Source organism: Stegostoma tigrinum, chromosome 4 (assembly GCF_030684315.1).
Source record: "Stegostoma tigrinum isolate sSteTig4 chromosome 4, sSteTig4.hap1, whole genome shotgun sequence".
In the NCBI taxonomy this organism is placed as follows: Eukaryota; Metazoa; Chordata; class Chondrichthyes; order Orectolobiformes; family Stegostomatidae; genus Stegostoma; species Stegostoma tigrinum.
Window position 1 is genome coordinate 94,481,441 of NC_081357.1, and position 25,689 is coordinate 94,507,129.

General features: G+C 40.9%; 1 protein-coding gene across 2 annotated transcripts in view; it reads right to left on the reverse strand.

The window, feature by feature from the left end:
- LOC125452239 (E3 ubiquitin-protein ligase TRIM9) overlaps positions 1–25,689 on the reverse strand; it is a 59,484-nt gene that overhangs the window by 31,064 nt on the left and 2,731 nt on the right. For both annotated transcript variants that reach the window (XM_048530410.2, XM_048530409.2), the window contains exons 2-4: positions 14,277–14,372; positions 12,334–12,456; positions 4,937–5,047 (exon numbers count right to left, since the gene is read on the reverse strand). In XM_048530410.2, coding sequence (XP_048386367.2) covers positions 4,937–5,047; positions 12,334–12,456; positions 14,277–14,372 — 330 coding nt within the window. The remainder of the gene's footprint in view (positions 1–4,936; positions 5,048–12,333; positions 12,457–14,276; positions 14,373–25,689) is intronic.

Genomic DNA, 25,689 nt, shown 5'->3' on the forward strand with positions numbered 1-25,689 from the left:
CCTGCAAGTTAACCCTTAGAGAATCCTGGACCAACACTCCCAGATCACTTTGTACTTCTGCTTTATGAATGCACATAATGCATTGTCAACTTTTAAAGTCTATTTATTCAAATCTATTTCAGATAAATACTAAGAGATGGAACTGATACAGGACGGTAGAGCAGTTTAGATACAGTAATAATTAAAAACATTATTTATAAACATAATGTTGCTCATACTTAGGGATTATCTTTCCAAATCTACAGTGTAATTTAAAATCATGGAATTCAGTCACTTGGTAGTACAGAATTTGAATATTGCTAAAATAAGAGACATATTGCTGATCTTATTTCTTCTCACTTATCAGGACAAGAATACCAAATTTCAAATGATCTTAGTTTACACAGCAAAACTAAAGTTTCAACCAATTTCCTAACACTACTTTTTCACAGATACTCAATTCTAGAAAAACATCACCTCTATCTCAACTCTTTAACAGTTTACTTAATTGACTCTTCCCAGTTTCTTTTCCTTGTATGGAGACAATTTTCTGATTCTTTTCAGATCTACTTACTTGAAACTTTCACAGTTCTGGTAGCCTAAACTATTAGAGTTCTCACAATTTGAAAACTTCCCCACAAACTCTCCTGGCTTAGAAGCTATATAAACTAGCACTTCAGCTAGGATGACCAGTTCCCTTGAAGTAAAACTTAACTCTCCTGCCACGAGAAATTGTACCCCTTCCTAAACTGAACTCCTGATTTGTTGAACTGTGAGGAAAATAAAACCATTCTTCTTTTGAACCGAAGGGAACAGCTAATGGGTTCTGGTCTGATATAAAATTCTGTAGTATAAACATTCAATCCATCAACACCGCAAGTGTCCTGCCAGACATTTGTCTGAAGTCAGATGTCTTCTTGGAAATGAAGTAATTGGGTCATTGTTCCAAATTATTTCTCGAACTTTTTAAAGAAACATTATCTTCAGAGAATTGACCAAAACCCATCTGCCTGTACTTTAAAATCCAAACCCCAAATTATACTAGTTTACATCTTTATCATATAGTGCACACATTGTATAAGCATGCCATTCATTCTAACAGAGAACATTTGAAACCACTACATAACCAGCGATTCCTATAGATGCAAAACATTGTGGATGCTGGAAATCTGAAATGAAAATAAAAAATGTTGGAAGTTCTCACGTTGATTACTTTAATCAAAACTAGAAACTGTTAGAAACACAATTTCTAAGCAACACAATTCAGCAATGAATACAGTTTTGTGACTGTGAAAATACATAAGGTAAAACCATTATCTGTAGAGTTAGTAGAATTTGATTTAATAGGAAAATCAAGCAAAAATTAATCAGTACAGAATTTGATAGCCAGAGCAATCTGGCAAGAAGAAAGATTACAAGTCTGGAATTAATTTTAAATGTTTCATTTGACATAGAGTCATGGATTTATACAGCATGGAAACAGACCCTTTGGTCCAACTGGTCCATGTTGACTATAATCCCAAACTAAACTATTCCCACCTGCCTGCTCCTGGCCCATATCCCTCCAAGCCTTTCCTATTCATGTACCTATCCATATGTCTTTTAAATGTTGTAATTGAACCTGCATCCGCCACTTCGTCAGGAAGTTCATTTCGCAAATGAAAACATTTCTGTGCAGAAAATTTGCCCAAAATCTCTCCTCTCAACTTAGATCTTCCCCAATATACATTTGAAACTGGCAATGCATCAAATGTTTAGAAGTGAAGTGTGGGTTTTAAGCTTTCATTCCAAGAGTATTTATATCACAGAAGGAGGCCAATAAGCTTTGGATGATGATATAGAATGGGCAATATCAAGTTGACCGCCAGTAACAGACTGCACTTGATTTCGTTTCTTCCAGTGACTTAAATGGAAAGCAAAATTGACATGGTACCCACAATTGGCAGCTAATTTGATAGAATTGGTTTCACACTATTGCTCAAAGTTAAAATGACAGCCATATACCTGTGCCAGCTTATTGACAGAGAATGCAAAATAAACCCTACTGCTTCCGCTCCCTTTCCTTCCTCTGCCTTCAAATATTCTCTTCTTCAGCTTCAAATTTTATGTTCAAAGAGGGTCACAGGCTAGCAATTCTGAGGTAAATAATCATCACCTGATTCCCCAAAGCCTGACAACGATCTCCAAGGAACAAGTTAGGAATGAGTTGGAATACACTGCTCCTACTTGTAGGTGGCATGATGGCTCAGTGGTTAGCACCGCTGCCTCTCAATACCAGGGACCCAGGTTCAACCCTCTGGTGACTTGCCATGTGGAGTTTGCACATTGTCCCTGTGTTTGCATGGGTTTCCTCCATGTTCTCTGGTTTCCTCTCACAGTCCAAATCTGTGCAGATTAGGTGGACTGGCCATGCTAAATTGCTCATAGTTTTCAGGATGTGCAGGCGAAGTGGATGAGCCACATGAAATGCAGGGTTTCAGGGGTAGGTCTGGGTGGGATGCTCTTCAAGAGTCGGTGTGGACTGGATGGGATTAATGGCCTGGTTGCAAACTGTAGGGATTCTATGGTTCTATGAGTGCAGCTCAGGACGTTTAATGCAATCCAGAACAAAGTACCCAGCTGGATTGGCACTTTATCCACCACATTCCACATTCCCTCTCTCCACAGTGACAGTAAGATGCACTACTGGAACTCACTAGAGCTCCTTCAGCAATGCCTTCCAAACCCATGATATCTACCATCTGGAAGGGCAAGGGTAGCAGACACATGGCAGCAGCATCACCTACAATTCCCATCCATGTCACTCACCATCCCAACTTGGAATGACATTGCCATTCCTTCACTGTCACTGGGTCAAAGTCCTCAAATTCACTTCTAAAAGCACTGTGGGTATTACCTCTCCACCTTGCACAGCAGCGGTTCAAGAACTCACTACCGCCTTCTCAAGTGCAATTAGGGATGGGCAATAAACTTTGGCCTTATCAGTGACATCCATATTTCTTGAACATACAAAAAAGCAAGAAATCTCTAGCTTTGACCACACTCTGGATTATATTCCAATAATTCACACCAGAGGTAAATTTCCCTATCTTATTTCTTCCTTTCAATGACAATTTTAAATGAATTTACATTTACATTACTACACTTCATCAATACTGTATGGCTTTAACATTCGAGAAGAGAGCACCCAAAACTGCATAGACATCCCATGGCCTAATCAATGACTAGTATAAATTCATCATTATTTCCTTATAATTGCACTGTGCATGCCTGTTTACAAAACTCATTCCTGCAAAACCTGTTTCTCCAATGTGAATCAAATGAAGAATTACTATTTCAAGTCATATTCAAGTAAATCTCCCTCCTAAACTGTGTCATGTCATGTTTCTACGACAAATGTTTCAAATAGATTGAGCATTAAGATAAGGTACTACTTTATTAGAAGTGAACAAGTGCAGAAGCACTGAAAGAACAAATCTGCAAGAAATCTATTGTGCTCTATGTTATTGTTTTCCAATGTAGAAGGTTATTTTGGGATTGCTGCCTCAAAGAAATGGAAATTACTTGTCTCATGCTAATATATGTTTCTACTCTCCTCATTTGTAAACTTGAAATAAAAATGTAATAACTGCTCCATCACTCATTAAAATCAAGGCTGATCCAATTGTGGCCTCAATTCCATTTTTTTGCTCATTCCCTATATACGCTTTGACTGCTTTGTCAGCTAAGAATCTAACACGTTCAATGAGCCTGGCACTGCCACTCTTTCAACCAAGTTCCACAAACTCATGACCCTCTGAGAGAATCAAATATTTCATCATCTCCATCTTAAATGGGAGATGCATTATTTTTAAACACTCCTCCCTCGTTCTACTCTCTCCCCCAAGTGGAACCATCCATACCTTCGGCACCCTATAAAGTCTTTCAGGATATGTTTCAAGAAGATCATTCTTCTCTTAATGGATAAAGACCCATTTTGTCCAACCTATCCTCACAACAAAACTCTCACCCCAGGAATCAGTTGAGTAAATTGTTTATAATGCATTGACACTATATCTTAAATGAGGAGGCCAAAACTCTTCACAGTACTATAGATATGATAATCCCACTACCCAGTACAACTTCATAGAGTCATACAGTCATACAGCATGGAAATATGCACTTGGGTCCAGCCAGTCCATACCGACAATAATCCCAAACTGAACTAGTCCCACCTGTCTGCACTTGACCCATTTCCCTCAAAACATTTCTTATTCATGTACTTATCTAGACATCTTTTAAACATTGTAACTGTACAATACATCCACCACTTCCTCTGGAAGGCCATTCCACACATGAATCACTCTGTGTAAAAAAATTTCCTCTTACGTCTTTTTTAAATCTTTCTCCTCTCACCTGAAAAATCCACCCCCTGCCTTGAAATCTACCACTCACCTTATCCATACTCTTCATGACTTTATAAATCTCTATAAGGTCACCCCTCATCTTCCTATGCTCCAGTGAAGAAAGTCCCAACCTATCCAGTCTCTTTTATAACTCAAACCCTCCATCCTTGGCAACGCCAATATTCCATTTCAACAAACAATAATATTCCATTAACCTTATTAATCACTTGCTGTACCTGCATAGTAACTTTTTGAGATCCACAAACAAGGACATTCAGATTCCTCTGTACCTCAATGTGCTTCAATCTCTTTTCATTTAAATAAAAACTGTTCTATGCTTCCTGACATTCACGCTTTCCAACAACATTCTCCACCAGCCAAACAACTGCCCACACACCTGACCTCTCTATATTGCTCTTCAGACTCCATACCCAACTGTCCATATATCACTAAATACTTACTGAAATAAATGGTAATTTGCTTTTGTAAACACAATCTGAAAGGTAATTCCAGTGAAATATTAATTGCAGAAATTTTTACATAACACCTGTAAAAGGATATACACTACAAACCTGTAGAAATCCACTGGGATCATTGTCTTTTAATACTTCCAGGCAATACTCCATGAGACCAGTTGTCTGGCGAAGTTTCAATGTGCAGTGGCTTATCTGTTCCCGAACAACCTGAAAAGCACACATATAATGTATAGCACATCCAAATTATAAATGAATAGGAGAGAAATTTACATCAACAAGCTTGCATGTTGTCCTAAAATGAGATGTGTACATACACATTCTCAGTTTTTACTTGAAAGTGAAAGAACAAAGATTTTACATACAGGCACCAAAAATGAGAATTGCTCAAGAAACTCAGCAGGTCTGACAGCATCTGTAGAAAGAAAGCAGAATTAACATTTTGAGTCCACTGGCTCATCATTAGTGTTCTGATGAAGAGTCACTAGACTTGAAAAGTTAACTCTGCTTTTTTGCCACAGATTCTGCCAGCCCTGTTAAGTTTCCGTTTTTTGGTTCAGATCTCCAGCATCCACAGTTCTATGTTTTATCTTACATTTAGACATTTGGTGTTCACTCAAGACTATGGAAGAAACATTGTGCATGAATTCAACTGTCCCCTTGAGAACCAAGGCTCCAATGAACAACACTTTCTACCTAATGCTGGTATAGATTCTGTAACACTCCACTTGGTAAAGCAATAAACATATTGTTTCACATGCAAAAGCATTCACACTTCCTTGTCTTGTTTCCCCTTCTTGCAAATATATAAATACATGAAACTAGCAAAATGATAAAAAGTTGGCTATGTTGGCGCATGAGAGAGCCAGAGGACTGGACTGATAATTCAGGGACCAAGTGGACAAGTCTCACGCTTGCCGCTGTACAATTTGAATTTTGTTTGTAAAAATGTGGAATAAAGACCTAGTATCAGCAAAAATAATCATGAATCTATCAGATTGTTATAAAAGTGAAACACAGTGACCCAAATTTTCAGCACAAAATCACAAATACTGCCACTTAAGATAGCACTTCCCATTTTCATGGCCGTGGGAGTGGAGACAGCTGACTTTTGCATGAGTGTTTAACAGAGGCAGTTGGCCATTTAAATCACCAACTGCCTCCAATGAAGTGGGATTTTAGTATCCCTGCAGCATGGAGCCCAGAGTGTGGATATTTGAACAGCTAAAACTAGGTCTGACCTTCATAGACCTGTCAGGATAGCCAGGAGAGAATTTGTACCCAATAGATATGGTCCTGGTGCACTTTTGGTGACAGTGGTAGCACTAGAAGGTGCGGAGAGGTTGAGGTTGGCTTAAGTGGTGGAAAGTGTCAGGTATCTTTTGACATTATTAATAGTAGTGGAAACAGTGCCTATGTAGTGATTGTAATGAGGTCAGCCTGGTGGACATCATAGAATATGAGTGGCTGGGAAGCTCAGCAGGTCTGGCAGCATCTGTGAAGAAAAATTAGTTAATGTTTTGGGTCTGGTGGCCCTTTCTCGGCAGGTCTAAGGAAGGGTCACTAGACCCAAAATGATGTTAGCTCTGATTTTTCTTCTGTTGCCAGACCTGCTAAGCTTTTCCAGCAACTTCTGTTTTGTTCCTGATTTACAGAATCTGCAGTTCTTTTGTTTTTTGTAGAATATGTGTTCCCTGATTGGGGCTGTTAATCTGGTCCAATCAGGGCGACGTGGCTGACAGATAAACAAAGAAACATCAGATGTCCTTTCACTCTGAGAGCTAGCTCTAAGGGAGCTGGAGCAGTATCAAGGACTTTCCATGTATAAACAGAAGGTGACTTGGTGATGGGATACAGTCCCCTGCGGAGTTATTTCAGTGGTGACGAGAGTAAAGCAGATTCCTGAAGAAATTTGCTTGCAACAGTTGTCTTTGAGTTGGGCTAAGCATGTCTGGCATAATGCTGTTATTTGGGAAGCTTGATTCATTCGATCCTGTCAAGGCCTAGTATGTGGAAAGAATGCACTTTTTTTCAGCAAATGACATTGGAGCAGATGTAAAGCTACGAGCAATTCTTCTGATAGCTTGTGGACCCACAGCTTTCTTGGTTATTAGGATCCTGGATTTCCCTGAGGCACCAAATACTTTCATGAGTTGATGGATTTAATTAGGAATGCTACAACTCCAAGAGTCCTCTAATTCGGAAATGGTATTGGTTTTACTTAGCAATTCACAAATGAGTGAATCCATATCGGGATTTTTGACTAGATTATGACAACTGGCAGACGCATGTGACTTTGGTTTAACCCTGAATGAGATGCTGAGAGACCATTTGGTATGTGGGTTAATGTGTAACCATGTAAAAGCACCTATTTGCTGAAGCCCCACTGGACTTCAAACAGACACGACAACTGGTTTTATCATTGGAAAATGCAGAAAATGTAGCATACAAATTACAGGATATTCCAATGGAAATGGGCATCCTCGCCAGCCCAACTGAGCTTGGGGAACACCACTTGAATGAAGGCAATTGCATAGCCTCACTCAGGACATATCCTGAAGAGAGGAACTCTGAGTCAGCCCATAGCAAAACCCCAAAATAATGCTGATCCTTGGTTGAATGGTTAAAATTTTTTTCAGGATCAGGGCTGACAAGCCATTGAAGTTGCTGCTGGTATGCGGACTTGAGACAGCTTTAGACCTAAATGGAGTGAGAGAACTCACAGGACAGTATCCAGGACAATGCATGGCCTGGAAAGTCCACCTATAGCTGGTTTGGAACAGTCAAATTGCTGAGCAACATCCAAATCAGAACCAATCAAAATAAATGTCTGGTTAAATGGTCATCCAGTTCTAATGAAGATCAGTGCTGGCATGGCCATGTCAGTGATTGCAAAACCAGTCTAACAAAATTTACGCTGAATTCTAACTGTTATGTTTGTGCAAGACCTTGGCTAGACTGAGAACCTATACTGCGGAACCTATACAGATTAAGGGTGCTCTTGTGAGAAGCAGCTGGTTCAGTTACCACTGATTGTAGTAAAGTCCCAGGCCCAAGCCAGATAAGACGAAATTGGTTGAGAAGATTCAACTAGATTGGCTCAACACTCTTCAATCAGAAAATGTCTGTCTGAGTGAAGTTCTAATTGAATACCTGGACATTTTTCAGGAAGGAAAACGAGAAGTTGCTGGAAAGGCTCAGCAGGTCTAGCAGTTCTTTCAGTCTTTCAGAAAGATCTAGGGATTATCAAAGGAGTCAAGGCCACTTTCCATGTTGACCAGGAAGCAATGCCATGATTCTACAAGGCATGCCCAGTGCCATTTGCCTTATGGGCAAAAGTAGAGGCAGAAGGCAGGAAGCTGGAAGGCAAAGGAATCATCAAAGCAGCCCAGTTTGCGGAATGGGCAACAACGGTTATACCAACCGTGAAGCCCGACAGGTCAGTTCACTCTTGTGTGAATTTTAAACAAGTAGTAAACTGCTTTTTGCAGCTGGACAAATACCCAAGTCCTTGCATGGAGGATTTATATGCAAAGCTGACAGAGGCTGTCCTTCTCAAAGCTGGATGTGAAGCAAGTGTACTTGCAATTGCAGTTGGATGAGGATTCCCATGCTACAGTTATATTTGGAGTCGAGAAGTTCAAACCAGTACCTTTACGTACATAATTTTGTAATAATAATGATCCACAAACCCCTTAGAATCTCTACAGTGTGGAAACAGGCCAATCAGCCGAACCAGTCCACACCAATCCTCTGAAGAGCATCCCACCCAGACCCAGCCCCCTCCTCTATCCCTGTAACTCTGCATTTCCCATGGCTAACCCATCTAACCTACACATCTTTGAACACTAAGGGTAATTTAGCACAGCCAATCCACCTAAGCTGCTGATCTTTGGTCTGTGGGAGGAAACCAGACTACCCAGTGGAAATCCACGCAGACACAGGGAGAACGTGCCAGGGTTGGAGGAACCTGACCCAGTGCTAAAACGCCCCAGGAAGATTTTTTTCTTTTACTCATTTGTGGGATGCGGATATTGTTGCTGGCAAGCAGTTATTGCACATCCCTAATTGCCCTTGAGAAGGTGGTAGTGAGATACTTTCTTGAACTGCAGTCCACCTGCTGTGGGTTGACCTACAGTGCCATTCAGAAGAGAATTCCAGGATTTCCAGAAAATTCCAGGACTGCAAAAAAAAAGAACTGGCCTCTGTTCTCAAACTCAGAAGGAGTGAGTTGCAGTGATAGTAATGAGGTGATCCAGGTGGACCTTATAGAATATGAGTTACCTGATTGGGACTATTAACCTGGTCCAATCAGGGACCCATGGCTGAGGAGGAGCCAAAAAGGGGGTTGTCAGTTTTCCTGTTCACACTGATAGCTGGGTCTGAGGGAGCTGGACCAGCATCAAAGACTTTCTACATGTAAATCGAGGGTGATGTGGTGATGGGACACTAGCACCTGTGGAGTTATTTTAACCTAAAAGGTGCATATAGCCTTTGGAAGTGTAAAGCTGTGAAAGAAGTTTCTAAATTTGCAATATAAATCAAAATACGTCGAACTGTCAAGACGAATCAAGAAATGTCAAACCTATCAAGTCTCAGTGCTGTTAAGAGCTGTCAAAGGCTGTCAAAACGTGTCCTATGACTGAGAATGCTTTATTCTGTAGAGAATAGTCTGCAGTATAGAAGGTTAAGTGCTAGAATTTTATTTCTTTCTGTCTTGTATTCATTGGTACAAGTGGATGCAAAATGAGGTGGCATGATGGAGGAAGGGGAAAAATTTGAAACTATGAATTGAAATGAGTTGGCAAAAAGATGGCATAGGGAATATGAGGGGCCATTGAAGCAGATAGAGGGGCGCAAAGGGATTGAGGGGCATAAAGGAGTGTGAGGAGGATGGGCAATGGGTAGAGGGGCATAGAATGGTAAAGTTATGAGTGGCCACAAGGGATGGGTAGAGGACATTAGGCAGCATATGTTGACATGGAGGAGCATGGGGATTGTGTGGGGGTGAGGGTGAAATGATGGGGAGGAGTCGGAAGTGAGAGCTGGGACAACACTTTAGATTTCACTCTTTCATTTTAATTGTTACATGCATGGAAGCCCTGAGTTAGGATTTCTGCTCACCCAAACTTGGCAAGTCAGCTCTGAAGAACGGTCACCTGACCTGAAACATTAACTCTGACTTCTCTCTACATGCTGCCAGACCTGCTGACCCAGTCCAGCAACTTCTATTTCTTTCTTTCTGATTTCCAGTATCCAGAGTTCTTTTGGTGTATGCTCAGCAACTGACATCCTCCTCTGTTCTTCCCAGATTATCCAGCCCAATTTCCAGTCCAGCCCACACTGCAGATTGAAAATGGAGAATGTGGAAGGCCATTTTTAAAGCTCACATTTGCGGAGCCACAAATTCTGTTGTTCCTGGCACCCAGCCTGAGAATGAAAATTGGTGCCTGCATATTACAAAGTATTTATATTACAGATATGGTCCCCATGGCCTTATTATGATTTTTCAACCAGTACTTTCAAAGAGCCCATTGCCAACATTACCCAATTGGGGCTTAGTCTTTTATTCTAAAATTAAGGTCCTCAGTGAAGAAACTGTGATTGGTAAACTGGCACTGAGACAGTACTCTTGTTTTTGTAAACGCGCAGATATATTTTGTGACACCAAACTTCTTGAGGCTGGATAGCCAGGTTCTGAAATCTGCATTAATGCTGGAAACATTCAGCAGGTCAGGCCACATCCAGACAGAGAAATAGAGTTTGAAGTTTGAAGTCGATGATAATGCTTCACCTGATTGCACTATTATCTCTATTCCCCTCCACAGGTGATGCCTGGCTGAGTATTTACAGCATTTTGCTTCTATTTCCGATTTCAAGCAGCTTCAGCTTTTGTGCCCAAACCTCTATTCCTCGTCTAAAGATTTGCCACATGTGCTTCTGAAGTGGAAGAAATGAAATAACGAGAAGATTAAAACAGAAGTAAATGCACTTTGTAGCTATCAAATAGCATCTCAAATCTATATAAGCATCTCAAATCTGTCTTTTCAAACTAACTTTTCAGTCTATCTGTACATTGTGTTTATTCAATATATTTCTTAGGGATAAAGGGATTGAATGGTATGAGAAAAAGCAGAAGTAGGGTACTGAGTTGGATGATGAGCCACGATCATATCGAATGGTGGACAGGTCTAAGGGCCAAATGGCCTACTTCTACTCCTAGTTTCGATGTTCCTATATTTTTTATTCAGCCAACTTGCCCATGTTTTTGTTTATCCTTCACATGAACATCTCCCAACCTTCTTCACCCAAACCTCGGGTGACTGTCCATATGGAGTTTGCACATTCTCCCTATGTCTGCGTGGGTTTCCTCAGGGTGCTCCGGTTTCCTCCCACAGTCCAAATATGTGCAGGTTAGGTGGATTGGCCATGCTAAATTGCCCGTAGTGTTCAGGAATGTATATATAAGGTGGGTTACAAGGGGATGGGTGTGGGTGGGATGCTCTGAGGTTCAGCGTGGACTTGTTGGGCCAAAGGGCCTGTTTTCACAGTGTACTGATTCTATGATTCTATGAACCCATTAACACATCCCTGAATTCCTTTCTCCACATGAACATGACAGCAATGTAGATAAATATATTTATGCTATGCACTTCAACTGTTCTTTGCTTCAGCAAGTTTCACGTGCCAACTTTTCTCCAGGTAAATGCACTTTTTCTGAATTCCTTATTGGATTTCTGAGTAATTATTTTGCCTTTATTTGGTTTATTTAACAATTTAATTTAAATTAATGGTTGGTCTTTTCCACGGTTTCTCAACGAATTTGGCCATTTCATACAAACTAATATTTAACATTTAAATATTTAACTGTAAAACACAATATTAGGTAAACTTTGAATATTTTCAAGTAAAACCCAATTTGTATTCTTCATTTTGAAATGACTTTAAACAAAATTTTAAAGATTTAACACCTAAAATTGAAAGGAATCAAAGAGATGTACAAGATTGGTGCCATAGATCAGGGTCGTCAGTAATGTGGAGGCTGGAGAAGTTAGAATTATTCCCTTCAGGGAGCAGAGAAGGTTACTTGGAGATGGAATAGAAGTCTTCAAAATTATGAAGGATTTTGAAGGAGGAAAAGGAAAGAAGGCAGTTAGTGACCAGAGGACAAAGATTTAAAATCATCGGCTAAAGAGCCAGAAGAGAGATGAGTTTCATTTTTAAATTCAGAGATTATCATTGGGATCTGGAATGATGGCAAAGCAGATTCAACAATAACTTTCAAAAGTAAATTAAACATTCATTCAAAGGAAAACTTTCCAGCACCATGGGGAGAAGCAGCAGAATGAACCTAATTGGTTAGTTCTTTCAAAGAGCAAACAGGCACAATGGCTTCCTTCTGCGCTGCACGAATTTGTCATTTCATAAGAATTATTAAATATTATTTTGTTACTAGCGCAATCAATGTCACAATCGCCGTTTTCTCACAGGCTCACCTTTAATTTAAACTCCCGCTCCTTGGTAACTCTAGTAAGTAACTTGGCTTTCTGGCGATTTAATGCATCAACAAGTGCATCACATTGTGCCACAAGGCATGCCTCAACTTCCACACCATTCTCCTACAAAACAGAAAAGAGAACTACAGTGAGGGTTAGAAACATTGGGTTCAAATGTATTTATAATATATATTTAATTTATAATATTACAAAAAGTGCTGGAAATCACAGCGTGTCAGACAACATCCATAGAGAGACTGCAAGCTAATGTTTCAAGTTTAGATGATTCTTCATCAGAGCTGACATGACTATGGAAGGGGCAGCATTTAAGCAATAGTGCGAATGTAGAGAGCTGGGAGAGAGCGTTGATTGTGCATATCAAGTGATCAAAATGTGAAAATGGCAGACCTGTTATGATTTTCAAGATTTTTTGTTTCCAGTACAGTTTCCAGCATCTGCTGTAATTTGTTCCTATTTATAACATTGATTCTCCTCAAAAACTATTTGTAAATGCAACACAAAGGCCTTGATATTATGCTTCTTTTGACTAGGTGCGAGTCACATTGTTTTGGTGGAGTGATTCTCTCTGTGAGACCGAATGAGATTTCTTGCCGTATTATACTAAATTTGCTGTATTAATTGGCATGTCAACCCTCATGGCGAGTATCACATCCAAATCCACCCATCACATCATGTGCCGTTCCCAGATTAACTCACCATTTACTCAAGATTCTGGAATTGACTGACATTTCTGGCACTGGTGCCATCGTTAAAAGACCATTTTGCATTTGGACAAACTTGTCCTGCACAGTTCTGGTTGCCCAGAAATGGCAAACAGGGTGACCAGAACTGCACACAGAAGAAATCTCATCAACGTCCTGTACAACCTCAATACGATGTCTCAACTTCGAAACTAAAAGGTTTGAGCAATTAAGATAAGCGTGCTAAATGCCTCCTTAACCACCCTGTCTACCTGTGACGCAAATTTCAAAGAATTATGTACCCGAACCTCTGGGTATCTCTGTTCTACAACGTTACCCAGGGCCCAACCATTAATTGTATAAATCCTGCTCTTGTTTGTTTTATCAAAATACAATACCACACATTTGTCCAAATTAAACTCATCCTGCCACGCCTCAGCCCAATGGCCCAATTGATCGGGTACAGATCCCTGTGGAAAACCACTGGTCACAGGCCTTCAGTCTGAGAAACAACTCTCCACGACCGTCCTCTGGCTCCTACTGTAAAGACAATTTTATATCCAACTGGCAAGCTGGCCCTGAATCCTATGCGATTTATCTTAACTAATCAGTCTACCATGTGGAACCTTTACCAAAGTTCAAGTAAATTACATTGTAAAATAATTTCCAGTATTTCACTGAAAATAACTGCATACTTGTAGTATTTTCCCTTTGTCTATAATGTAGATTATCTTATATTAATAAAACATTTTAAACTTTTATTTTTACTCTCTTAGTTGAGTCATCACAGCATTCCTTTCTCCAAAGATATGCCCACACTAATAATCCTTCTAGTAAAATAGATTTGTTGCCAGAACTTTTGATTCCACTGCAGCTGCTTGAATCAAATTAGCACTGTCCAGTCTAGGTGCTTGGTTTACACTCACTTATCCAGGCTGCTCTGTATCAAGGGGTCTATTGATAAACATTGCCTGGGGTCAGAAATTACATACTAATGGCAATAAACAGGAATGTTAATTAATAATGTGAGCAGTTCATTCACTGTCCATCACGATGATCCAGCTTGCTTTTTGCTCCCACATCTTCTCTGAAAGGAAGTAGTAGTTTACAAGATACTGCAGGTGGGCAAGCAGAATTCACTGAAAGAAAATACCAGTGTTTGGCCATTTATTTTCGACAGAAACTTTGTGATTTCACAAAGCAATCATGCATGGGATGTCCAAAATCTTACACTGAACTTACCTGAATTAATTGGACCATATTTTTCAAATGAATCAAAAACTCTTTGGCCTCCTTTGCTTTGTCAGACACACCGTTTAATGCTTGAGACAGCTGAGCCTAAATTTGAGGAAAATAAAGATTTGCATTGTCAATAGATTCCCACTTACACATTTCACAGTCACAAAGGTTCACGTTCTAGTCTCACCTTCAAGTTATACATGGAAGGTTGGTTTTTTGGGTAAAATGCTCCCAAAAAAAGCCTGTGATTTCAACCCCTTACACAGCTAAGTCAGTGCTTAACAGCACAATAACAAATTGAGATATTGCTTTGGTTTTCAGAGGTGGTTTTGTCCTGGTTTCTTTTAGAGAGAGAGATTAGGGAAAAGGTCCTAAGCACTGTACGACATGATGAACTTCCGAAGCCTTGGGTGTTTTTTAAAAGCTGGAACAATAGGAGCAGTCTAAATAGGTGTGGTCAGGCTCCTACACAGAAGCAGGGAATTTAGTTTTTTGCAGTGGTTGCTATTGGGGTCTCAAAGAAGTAGAAGCTATTCTTCCCTCTCTCGATTACTGCCAAAAGCTGGGGGTTGTCCTCCTGGGCTGCTTGATTGCATGTGAGATAAATCTGTCTTTTGAATTTACCTTTCATCAAGGGTATGTTTTTGGCACATTGCTACATTGGAACAGGTAATTAGTAACAGTTACCATATCTATTGTTCTGTTACATTTTTCAATCAGTTGAGTCATTCTAAGTTTTTCTTCCTATTGTTGTATTTTAACCAATCTGTTTGAATAAACGAACAAAAGTAAATTTGCTGGAAAAGCTCAGCAGATCTGGCAGAATCTGTGAAGGAAAAAACAAAGTTAACATTTCAGGTCCAGTGACCCTTTCTCTGAACCAGTGTTTGAATAAATGGTGTTTTGCTAAACATTGAGTAGTTTGACCAATCAAATTGCATCTGGAACACAGCACCTGACATTTACCTTTAAAATAAGAAAGAGCTAGGGTCTAGGCTATGTTCTAAATATATTTTGGGGGTTTGAATTCAGTCGGTTTAAACAGGGTGTGCCTTGTATAGTAATAGCTCTTCCAGTCAGTAGGAGTTTCTTAGAGGTAGAAGAAGTCACTTCGGGAGTTTTATAGAAAGTGATGAAGGCAAAGCTTTCGCAATTGGCAAACAAGCTGGAATTGGGGTTGCCTGTGACTGTGAGGAAAGGAGAAATAGTTGCGGCAGTCATGCAGCATTTACAATTGCCAGGAATGTCATTAGAATCTTTGGAAATGGCTAAAATTCAATTAGAAATGAAACAGCTTGAATTAGAGACAAACAAAAAGCATAGCCTTAGCAGAGCAAAAAACAAGAAAAGAAAATGAAACCATTTGAATTACAATTAAAAGCAGAGGAAAAAGAAATGGAGAGGAAGACCCTAGCAGAAGAAAGGGAGAAAGAGAGACAAGAAAAGCAGAAAGACAAAGAGTTTGAACTTCAGAAGTTGGCAATTAGATAGGTGATAGTATTATCCTTCTTCTCTACATGGATGGCGTTTATAAATAGGAAGGTTATGCTGCAGCTGTATGGGGTGCTGGTGAGGCTGCACCTTGAGTATTGCTACAGTTTTCATAGAATACCTTCAGAGTGGAAACAGGCCCTTCGGCCTAACAAGTTTACATCGACCCTTAGAGCATCCCACCCTGATCCATCCCCCTATGACCCACCTAAGCTACATATCACTGAACACTATGGCAATTTAATGGCCAATCCACTTAACCTGCACATCTTTGGACTGTGGAAGGAAACCGGAGTACCCGGAGGAAACCCACAGAAAACATGCAAACTCCACACAGTCACCCAAGGGTAGAATTGAACCCAGGTCCCTGGCACTGTGAGGCAACAGTGCTAACCACTGAGCCACCATGCTGCCCCTAGGTCTCCTTACCTGAGAAAGGATGGATTGGCATTGGAGGCGGAGCAGAGGAGGTTACCTAGGTTGATTCTGGAATTAACAAGGTGTAGAGCTGGATGAACACAGCAGGCCAAGCAGCATCATAGGAGTAGTAAGGCTTGATGTTTCAGACCTAGGCCCTTCTTCAGAAATAGGGGAGGGGAAGGGGGTTCTGAAATAAATGGGGAGAGAGGGGGAGGCGGATAGAAGGTGGATAGAGGAGAAGATAGGTGGATGAGGTTCCATCCCACTCCCTCGACCTGTCCGTCCTCCCTGGGCTGACCTATCTCCTCCCTACCTCCCCACCTAAACTCACCTTTACTGGCTCCATCCCCGCCTCCTTGGCCGGTCTGTCTCCTCTCCACCTATCTTCTCCTCTATCCATCTTCTTTCTGCCTCCCCCTCTCTCCCTATTTATTTCAGAGCCCTCTTCCTCTCTCCCATTTCTGAAGAAGGGTCTAGGCCTGAAATGTCAAGGTTTCCTGCTCCTCTGATGCTGCTTGGCCTTCTGTGTTCAGCCATGCTCTACACCTTGTTATCTCAGATTCTCCAGCATCTGCAGTTCCTACTATCTCGGATTCTGGAATTGACATGTTTGGTTTATGAGCAAAGATTGAGTAGAGTGGGACTATGCTCATAGGAATTTGGAAGAATGAAGGGGACAAAGGGCTGTGAATCTTTGGAATTCCCCATCCAGCGAAGAGGTTGAGGCTGCTTTGTTGAGTGTTTTTAAGGCAAGGAAAGATAGATTTTTGAACAGTAAAGAAATTAAGGGTTATTAAGGGTGAGTAGGTAGTAAGTGGGCCTGAGTCCACGGTAAAATCAGCCATGATCTTATTGAATGGCAGAGCAGGCTTGACGGGCCTACATACAATGTTTCCAGAATCTAAGGAGAGACCCTGGTCAAATGCACATTGAGTTTGAAAGGATAGGTGGAGAAGAGCATTTAAAATAGATCAAACATATGATACTCTTTTAGAGCCATTTATTTTGGAGGAGTTCAAAAATTCACTCCTGAAGTAGTGAGAATTCATGTTGAAGAGCAGAGAGTTAAAACTGCTTGTGAGGGTTAAGGTTTTCTCGTATGCACAAGGAGGAGCCGGTAAAAGAAGATCAGACTAAATAGCTATATTAAGTACTAATTGGCTGCCACATTTATCTGAATAGCAGCTGTATTCCAAAAATAATTCCACAACAATGATGTGGATCATGTTACCCTGAGGATAGAAGGCACTGTATAAATGCTAATTTCACTTTCTATGATAATTTAAGAAATAAATGTCTGATTAATATGCTAGCTGAGAATGAGACAATTAATCCTTTATATTAAGCACACAGTCTAGCAAAGATCTGTTAAAATCTCAATTTCTGATTTGCTTAGATTCTCAACACTGTGAGATTCTGTTGCTCTGTATCATATGACCAGATTAACAATAAACCGTCTGAGCCACTTTATCATCTGAGTTGCAGTGCATGGTGATAGTTATGTAGGTGGTTGGTGAAAATAACTTGAAAGCTTTTCAGCTACATAGCTGGTGTACTGATGGTGTGCAAATCAGTGAGGCAGGAAGATTAAGTGATGCTGTTTGTATTACATTGTTTTGCATCTCTTTCTTGACAGCAGAGGTTATTGTGGTGTCAAAGTATGCTTGGGAGGTTATGCGGAACAACTGAAAGATCCTACATATTGTGGCAACTATGCACCCATAGAGGAAATGGTGGAAATTGCTGGAGGAACTCAGTAGGTCTGGTAGCATGTTTCGAGTCCAGCGATCCTTCTTCAGAACCGATAGTAACTAGGTAAAGGTGGTATTTATGCTGATGACAGGTAGCGGGAGTGGGTGGGGGTCGCTGGGGGAGAAGGAGTGAGCGGGGAGATGGAACTGGGGCCAAGTCAGTGAGAAAGGAAGTTAGGCAGACAAAGAGACATATGAGACTAGCCAGAAGGCTGCAGGGTTCTCATGTGGAAAATGAAATACTGTTCTTTCAGCTTGCTCTGACCTTCGCTCCTTCAATGTCCTTGACCCATCTCCGGGCCCTAGGCCCTGTCATGGCAATGGGCTGCTTTCAGCACAGCCAAACCATTTTCACCTACTCATTATCTCCAAGATTAGCTTTTCTCCTTCCCTGGCATGCTATCAGCCATCCCTTTGACTGCTTAACTGTCTTTCTCTCTGGGTTCCATCTTCATCGATCAGCTCATTCCTTTTTCCCACCCCCTGTCTATTTGGTAAAAGATAGAGGAGCAGAATTAGGCCATTCAGCCCATTGAATTTTCTCACCATTTGCTTACGGCTGATATGTTTCTCAATCTCATTTTCCTGCTTTCTCTCTACAACTCTTGATTTCCTTACCGATCAGGAACCTGTATCTCTCTTATCTCCGTCTTAAATACATTCAATGACTTGGCCTCCACAGTCCTCTGCAGCAATGAATAGCACAGATTAAACACCCTCTGGCTGAACAAATTCCTCCTCATCTCAATTCTAAAGTGTCAGTCCTTCACTCTGAAGTTGTGCCCCAGGGTCCTCGGCTCTTCTAGTAGTGGAAACATCAACTCCACATCAACTCTGTCTAGGCTTCACAGTATTCTGTAAGTTTTCATCAAATCTATTGGGTACAGACACAGAGTTCTCATATGACAAGCCCTTCATCCCTGGCATCATGCTTGTCAACCTCCTGTGGACCCCCTACAATGCCAGCACATGCTCCCTTAGATTGGGATCTATAACTGCTCACAATATTTTAAATGTGGTCTGAGCAGAGCCTTATACAGTCTCAGCAGTACAAGTCTGATCTTGTATTCCAGCCCTCTTGAAATAAATGCAAACACTGCATTTTCTGCGTAACTGTCAACTGCACCTGCAAGTTAATTTTAAGATAATCCTGAACTAGACTCCCAAGTTCCTTTGTGCTTCAGAATTCTGAAGCCTTTTCTCATTTACAAAATAGTCAATACCTCTATTTTTCCCACCAATGTGCATAACCTCTCACGTTCCCATTTCGTATTCCATTTGCCACTTGTCAGCCCGCTCTCCTAGCCTCTACAATTCCTTCTGCAGCAGCCCCACTGCTTCAACACTACTTGTTCCTCCACAAATCTTTGTGACAGATGCAAACATAGCAAAAATATCGTCAGTTCCTTTGACAAGACTGTTAATGTATAACATGAATAGTTGTGGTCCCAACCCTGACCCGAGGAAAACTCCACTCGTCACCAGCTACCATCCTGAAAAGACCCCTTCATCCCTACCTCTGCCTTCTGCCAGCCAGCCAATCCTCTATCCATGCCAGTAGCTTTCCCCAACACCATTGGTTCTCATCTTATGTAACAGCCTGTTGTGCAGCACCTTGTCAGGCCTTCTGGAAATCCAAATACATCACATCTACTTGCTGTCCTTTGTCTAAATTGTTCATTACTACCTCAATGAATTCTAACAGATTTGTCAGGCATGAGCTCCCCTTCATGAAGCCATGCCGACCCTGCCCTATTTTACCATGCACTTCCAAGTACTCTGCAATCTCATCCTAAATAATGGACTCTAAAATCTTGCCAGCACCGAAGCTAGGCTAACCAGCCTATATTTTCCTAGCTTCTACCTCCTTCCCTTCTTAAACACGGGTGTTACATTAGTCATTTCACTGCCCTCTGTCACCTTCCCTAACTCCAGAGATTCCTGAAAGATCACCACCAATGCCTCTACAATCTCCTCAGCTATCTCTTTCAGAACTCTGGTGTGTAGGCCTTCTGGTCCCAGTGATTTTATCCACCTTCAGTCCTTTCAGGTTCTCCATGGCCTTTTCCTTAGTGATGTCAACTATACTTTCTTTGCTGCCGTATATTCTTCAAGTTCTGGTGTGTTGTGTTGTCATCAGCCGAAGTACCATTCTTTCCTCATTACTAATAATTCCGAAGAAGGACACTGAACACAAAATACTAACTCTGTTTTCTCTCCACAGACATTTCCAGACCTGCTGAGTTTCTCTAGAAATTTCTGTTTTTGTTTTAGATCTTCAGCATCCACAAATCTTTTGGTCTATTTTAGAGGAAAGGATGGGTACAGACTACATTGATAGAATGCTAACTGATTTTGATTGTCTTGAACTTTTCAAATGCAGTTGTGTCTGCATCCATTCAGGTGAATGGTGACTATTCCATCTCAAAGACTTTAAAACATACCCAAAGTACAAGAAATTAGTAGGAGATCAGAGAAATGATGTGCTACAAAAAGCTTCCTTCCTGGCCTGGACAATTCTACTCTTCTATCTTAAATAAACATTACAAATTCATTGAGGCAAAACAGGAAAAATGCCTCAATGCTAGCGATAGCTGAGACTGAATGGTTCTAGGGGCTACTCCACATTTTGGTTCTGCATTATATGATCTTTCAGGTTCAGCATCACAGTAGGTAGACTCTATGTCCCTGATAAACTGAGCTGGCTGGGTCCTAAAAAAAACCTGCTAAACTGAGTCTGTAGTTGGTAGTTGGGGAACTAGCAAGAGAAAAAAATCTACTTGACCTTATCTTTGCAAATTAACCTCATGCAGATACACCATCCATGATGATATCGGTAGGAGAGACTATTGCATTTTCTTCATGGACACAACATTCACACCAAAAAAACTATCTGCCATGTTATATGCTACTATCACTGTACTAAATTGGACAAACAGATGAGGAACTCAAAACTTGGCATAGATCTGTAGCCTCAAGGTTTGGCATATCCCTCACTCCATTATGATCAAGCAAAGACATCAACTTTGGTTTAATGAAGAACGCAGAAGGGCATGACAGGAACAGATTAGACGTACCTAAAAATTAAGAATCAGTCTGTCAAAGCTACAACACTGGACTACTTGCAGGAACAGCTAGAAGAGCAAAGTGATCCCACAAATAATGGATCTGCAGTTCTGCCACATGAAGGGGAAACCTCCCCTCTGGTTAGAATCATACCAAGGACAAAGAAAGATGGTTGCATTGTTGAGGGTCAATCATCTCAGCCCCAGGACATCACAAAAGACATGTAGTTGTCCCTCAGAGTAGTGTCCTAGACCCACACATCTTCAGTACTTCAGCAATAATCTTTAGCCCATCATGAGATCAGAAATGGCAATGGTCATTGTTTGATTGTACAATGTTGTACACCATTCCTCAGATACTGAAATAATCCATGTTTGTATGCAGCCACATGTGGAAAACTCCAGGATTTAGTTGATAAGCGGCAAGTAACATTTGTGCTATACAAGTGGCAGGAAAAGAACAATGTTAACAAGAGAGTATATGTAATCATTTAGTGGCATTGCCGCCATTGAAACTCCACTCTCAATAGGCTTGGGGTTAACATTGACCAGAAACTGAACTGTACTCCACTCCTTCACTGTTACTAGGTCAAAACACTGGAACTCACTTTCCAACAGCGTTGTAGGGATCTCTACACTCAAAGGACTGCAACAATTCAAGCTGGCAGCTCACCACCACTTTCTCCAGGGCATTTAGGGATGGGCAATAAATGCTAGCCTGGGCAGTAACACCAACATCTCTTGAACAAATTTTGTAAAAGTTGAATGAACTAAAAGTAGTTTGAGTGAAATGCACCTACATCATTACCCCTCCCAACATTGGAAATAACAAAGTATGTCAGTGCAATCCATTAATGAATGGCTTGTCATCAACCTTTCAAAGCAAGATGTTTCTGTCTCAGTATGCCTATGCCAGCTTCAAATTGAAAGATTCTTAATCCTAGAGAGGCAGAAAGTAAGAGGAAGATCGAATGAATGACCCTTGTCTCACCTCTGACTCTGAAGGTAAGGGGTTTGGGCACCACTCCAACAACCACGGTAAGTAGAAATCAAAATATGGTATTTAAATACTGAATTGATATCCAGCTAGGAACTTATGTCATGTTATGTCAATTGACTTGATGGTAATATTCTTACCTCTGAGTCAGGTGGTGATGGGTCATGTTCTGCATCCAACAGCTGCCAAATTTACTCCCTTGAATATATGACTCCCAAGCTTAGCGTGGGAGCTGTGATAACTGTATTGTTCTGCTAAGTCTCCTGCTGATTACTGAAAATGAAAACCATTCCAATACTAAAAGGTATGAGTCATCTTAGGATGCGTTGGATGACTCCCCATCATCTCAAATCCAACATGCAACTATTAAAATGACTAATTTACTTCTCCCCAGGTCAGCACATCAGAATTCTTAATCAGCTTTTTCTTGTTTTTCTTTCTCTCAAGACAGGAAATTCTGCTGGGAATTTTGAGAAAGAAATCTGATTTCACAGCAATAGAATATAAACGAAACCAAGATCCTGACCAAGAATGGGTATGAATCTCAAACATTACACAAAGCAAATCAATTGTCAGGCTAGACCAGACATGTCCACTTGAAGCAATAATTCAAGAACAATATTCTTTAAAGGATTTAGGAGATAGAGGAGAGAATACGCAGACAGCTTTTAGAAAGATGTAAAAACAGCAGGGTTGTTGTGGTGGGTGATTTTAACTTCCCCTGTATTGACTGGGACTCACTTTGTGCTAGGGGCTTGGATGGAGCAGAATTTGTATAGGCCATTTGGCAGGGTTTCTTGACACAGTATGTAATAAGTTCAACCAGGGAAAGGGTTGTACTGGACCTAGTTTTGGTAAATGAGCCTAACGAGGTGCGTGAAGTATCAGCGAGGAGCATTTTGGGACTAGTGACTATAAAACAATGAGTTTTAAGTTGCCAACAGGGGTGACAGCAGTCCTCAGCTGAAGGTATTAAACTGGGGGAAGGCAACTACAACAATATTAGGCAGGTACTGGAGAGTGTTGATTGGAGGCGGGCGTTTGAGGGTAAATCCACATTGGACATATGGGAGTATTTCAAATGGTAGTTGATAAGAGTTCAGGAGTGGCATATTCCTGCATGAATGAAGGATAATTATGGCAAGTAACATGAACCTTGGATGACCAGGGATGTTAAAGACCTTGGTCAAAAAGAAACGGAAGCATATGTAAGGTAAAGGAGGATACAAACTGACAAAATCCTTGAAGTATATGGAAAATAGGAAAAAAACTTAAACAAGGAATTAGAAGGGCTAAAAAAAGGTCATGATGTCATTAGCAAACAGAATTAAGCAGAATCTCAAGGCTTTTTATACACATATAAAAAGCAAGAGGGTATCTAGGAAAGGGTTGGCAACACTCAAGGACAAAGGAGAGGTAGGTGAGTTCTTAAAAAAATACCTTGTATTAGTATTCACCAAACATAAGGAACTGGTGGAGGATGATCTCAAGGAAGGGAGTGTTGAATTTCTAAGCCAAGTTGCTATCAAAAAGGAAGAGGGGTTGTCCTGATAGGATTTATCCCAGAATATTGAGGGAGGCAAGAGAACAAATTGTTGGAGCTTTGACAGACATCTTTGTATCCTCTTTGGCCACAGGTGAGGTTCCAGAGGACTGGAGAATAGCTAATGTTATCCCATTATTTAAAAAGGATAACAGGGATAATCCAGGAAATTACAGGCCTATGAGCCTCATGTCAGTGGTAGGGAAATTATTGGAAAAGATGCTCAGGGACAAGACCAATAAGCATTTAGAAGCAAATGGACTGATTAGCAATGGACAGCACAGTGTTGTGCCAGGGAGGTCATCCCTCACTAACTTGATCAAGATTTTTGAGGAGGTGATGAAGATGATTGCTGAGGGAAAAGCAGTCAATATTGTCTACATGGACATCAGTAAAGCCTTTGACAAGGGTCCCTCATGGCAGACTGGTACAATAGGTGAAGTCACACGGTATCAGGGGTGAACTGCCAAGATGGATAGAATCAAAAACAGAAGTTGCTGAAAAAGCTCAGCAGGTCTGGCTGCATCTGTGTAGAAACAATCAGGGTTAACATTCTGGGCCCAATGATCCTTCCTCAGAACAGACAGTAGCTGGGAAAATATCATTTTATATGCAGAAAAAAGGGAGGGGCTTTTATTTTGGGTTTGATGCCTGAAAGGAAAAGAAAAAGTTTGTTGTTAGAACAATGAATGAGCAGGAGAATGAAGTGGAATTGCAGAGTGGTGCAGCCCTGAGCCAGTGTGTTGTGACGCTGTTGGAGAGAAAGGTTGAGTGTGCATGTGACACCACATGGCACTGAATGTGGATCTCAGGATGCGGCAAGAGCAGCTGTCAGTGGAACGTTGAACATCACAGAGGTATCTGTGATCCTAGGAGAATTCAAAACATGGGGGATGAAACTTCAGTTGGAATCCACCTGGAGTGAGTCTGCGCCAGAGTCAGTCACCGAGGAATGTGATATGGTGTGGAAATGAGTTTTAGCAAATACTTGATCAAATAGGAGGAGTGACAGTGAAATTAAAGTCGATGGACAAGAAGAAAGAGAGGAGCAGAATTTCTTCAAGGTAGGCATGCCAAGAAGAGATGTGGCACTGAATTAAATACTAAATAGAGACTGAAAGAACTGCAGATGCTGTAAATCAGGACAAAAACAGAAGTTGCTGGAAAAGTTCAGCAGGTCTGGCAGCATCTGTTCTCTTGCCTCCCTCAATATTCTGGAATATTCTGGGGACTTATCTATCTTGATACTTTTTAACAGGCACAACACCTCTTCCTTTTTAATAACAACTTGGCTTTAGGAATTCCACATTTCCTTCCCTGAGGTCATCCTCCACCAATTCCTTTCACAGATGCTGCCAGACTTGCTAACCTTTTCCAGCAACTTCTGTTTTTGTTCCTGATTTACAGCATCTGCAGTTCTTTCGGTTTTTATTAAGATGGATAAAGAACTGGCTTAGTCATAGGATACAGAGGGTAGTGGTGCAAACATGCTTTTTGGAATGAAGGGCTATGACTAGCGGTGTTCCACAATCATCAGTGCTAGGGCCTGTGCTGCTCATGATCTACATAAATGACTTGGAGGAAAATGTAGCTGGTGTAATTAGTAAGTTTGCAGATAATACAAAGATTGGTGGAGTTGCGGATAGTGAGGTGGATTGTAGAGGATATAGCAGGGTACAGAGCAGTTGGAGGCACGGGCAGAAAAATGGCAGATGGAATTTAATCTGGAGATGATGAGTTTTGGAAGGTCAAATACAAGTGGAATTTATACAGTGAATGACAGAACCTTTAGGAGTATTGATATGCAGAAAGAGCTGAGCGTGCGGATCCACAGATCACGAAAAGGCAGCAGTGCAGGTAGACAAGGTAGTAAAAAAGACCTATGGCGTGCTTGCCTTCATTGGAAGGGGTACTAATTATATGGATAGACAAGTTATGTGGCAGCTTTATGGAACTTTAATTAGGCCACACTTGGAATATTGCATATAATTCTGATCACTACACTACCAGAAGGATGTGGACGCATTGGAGAGGGTACAGAAAAGGTTTACCAGCATGTTGCCTGGTCTGGGGGATATTACCAATGAATAAAGGTTGGATAGACTGGGTTTGTTTTCACTGGAAGGCAGGAGGTAGAGGAGTGACCTAA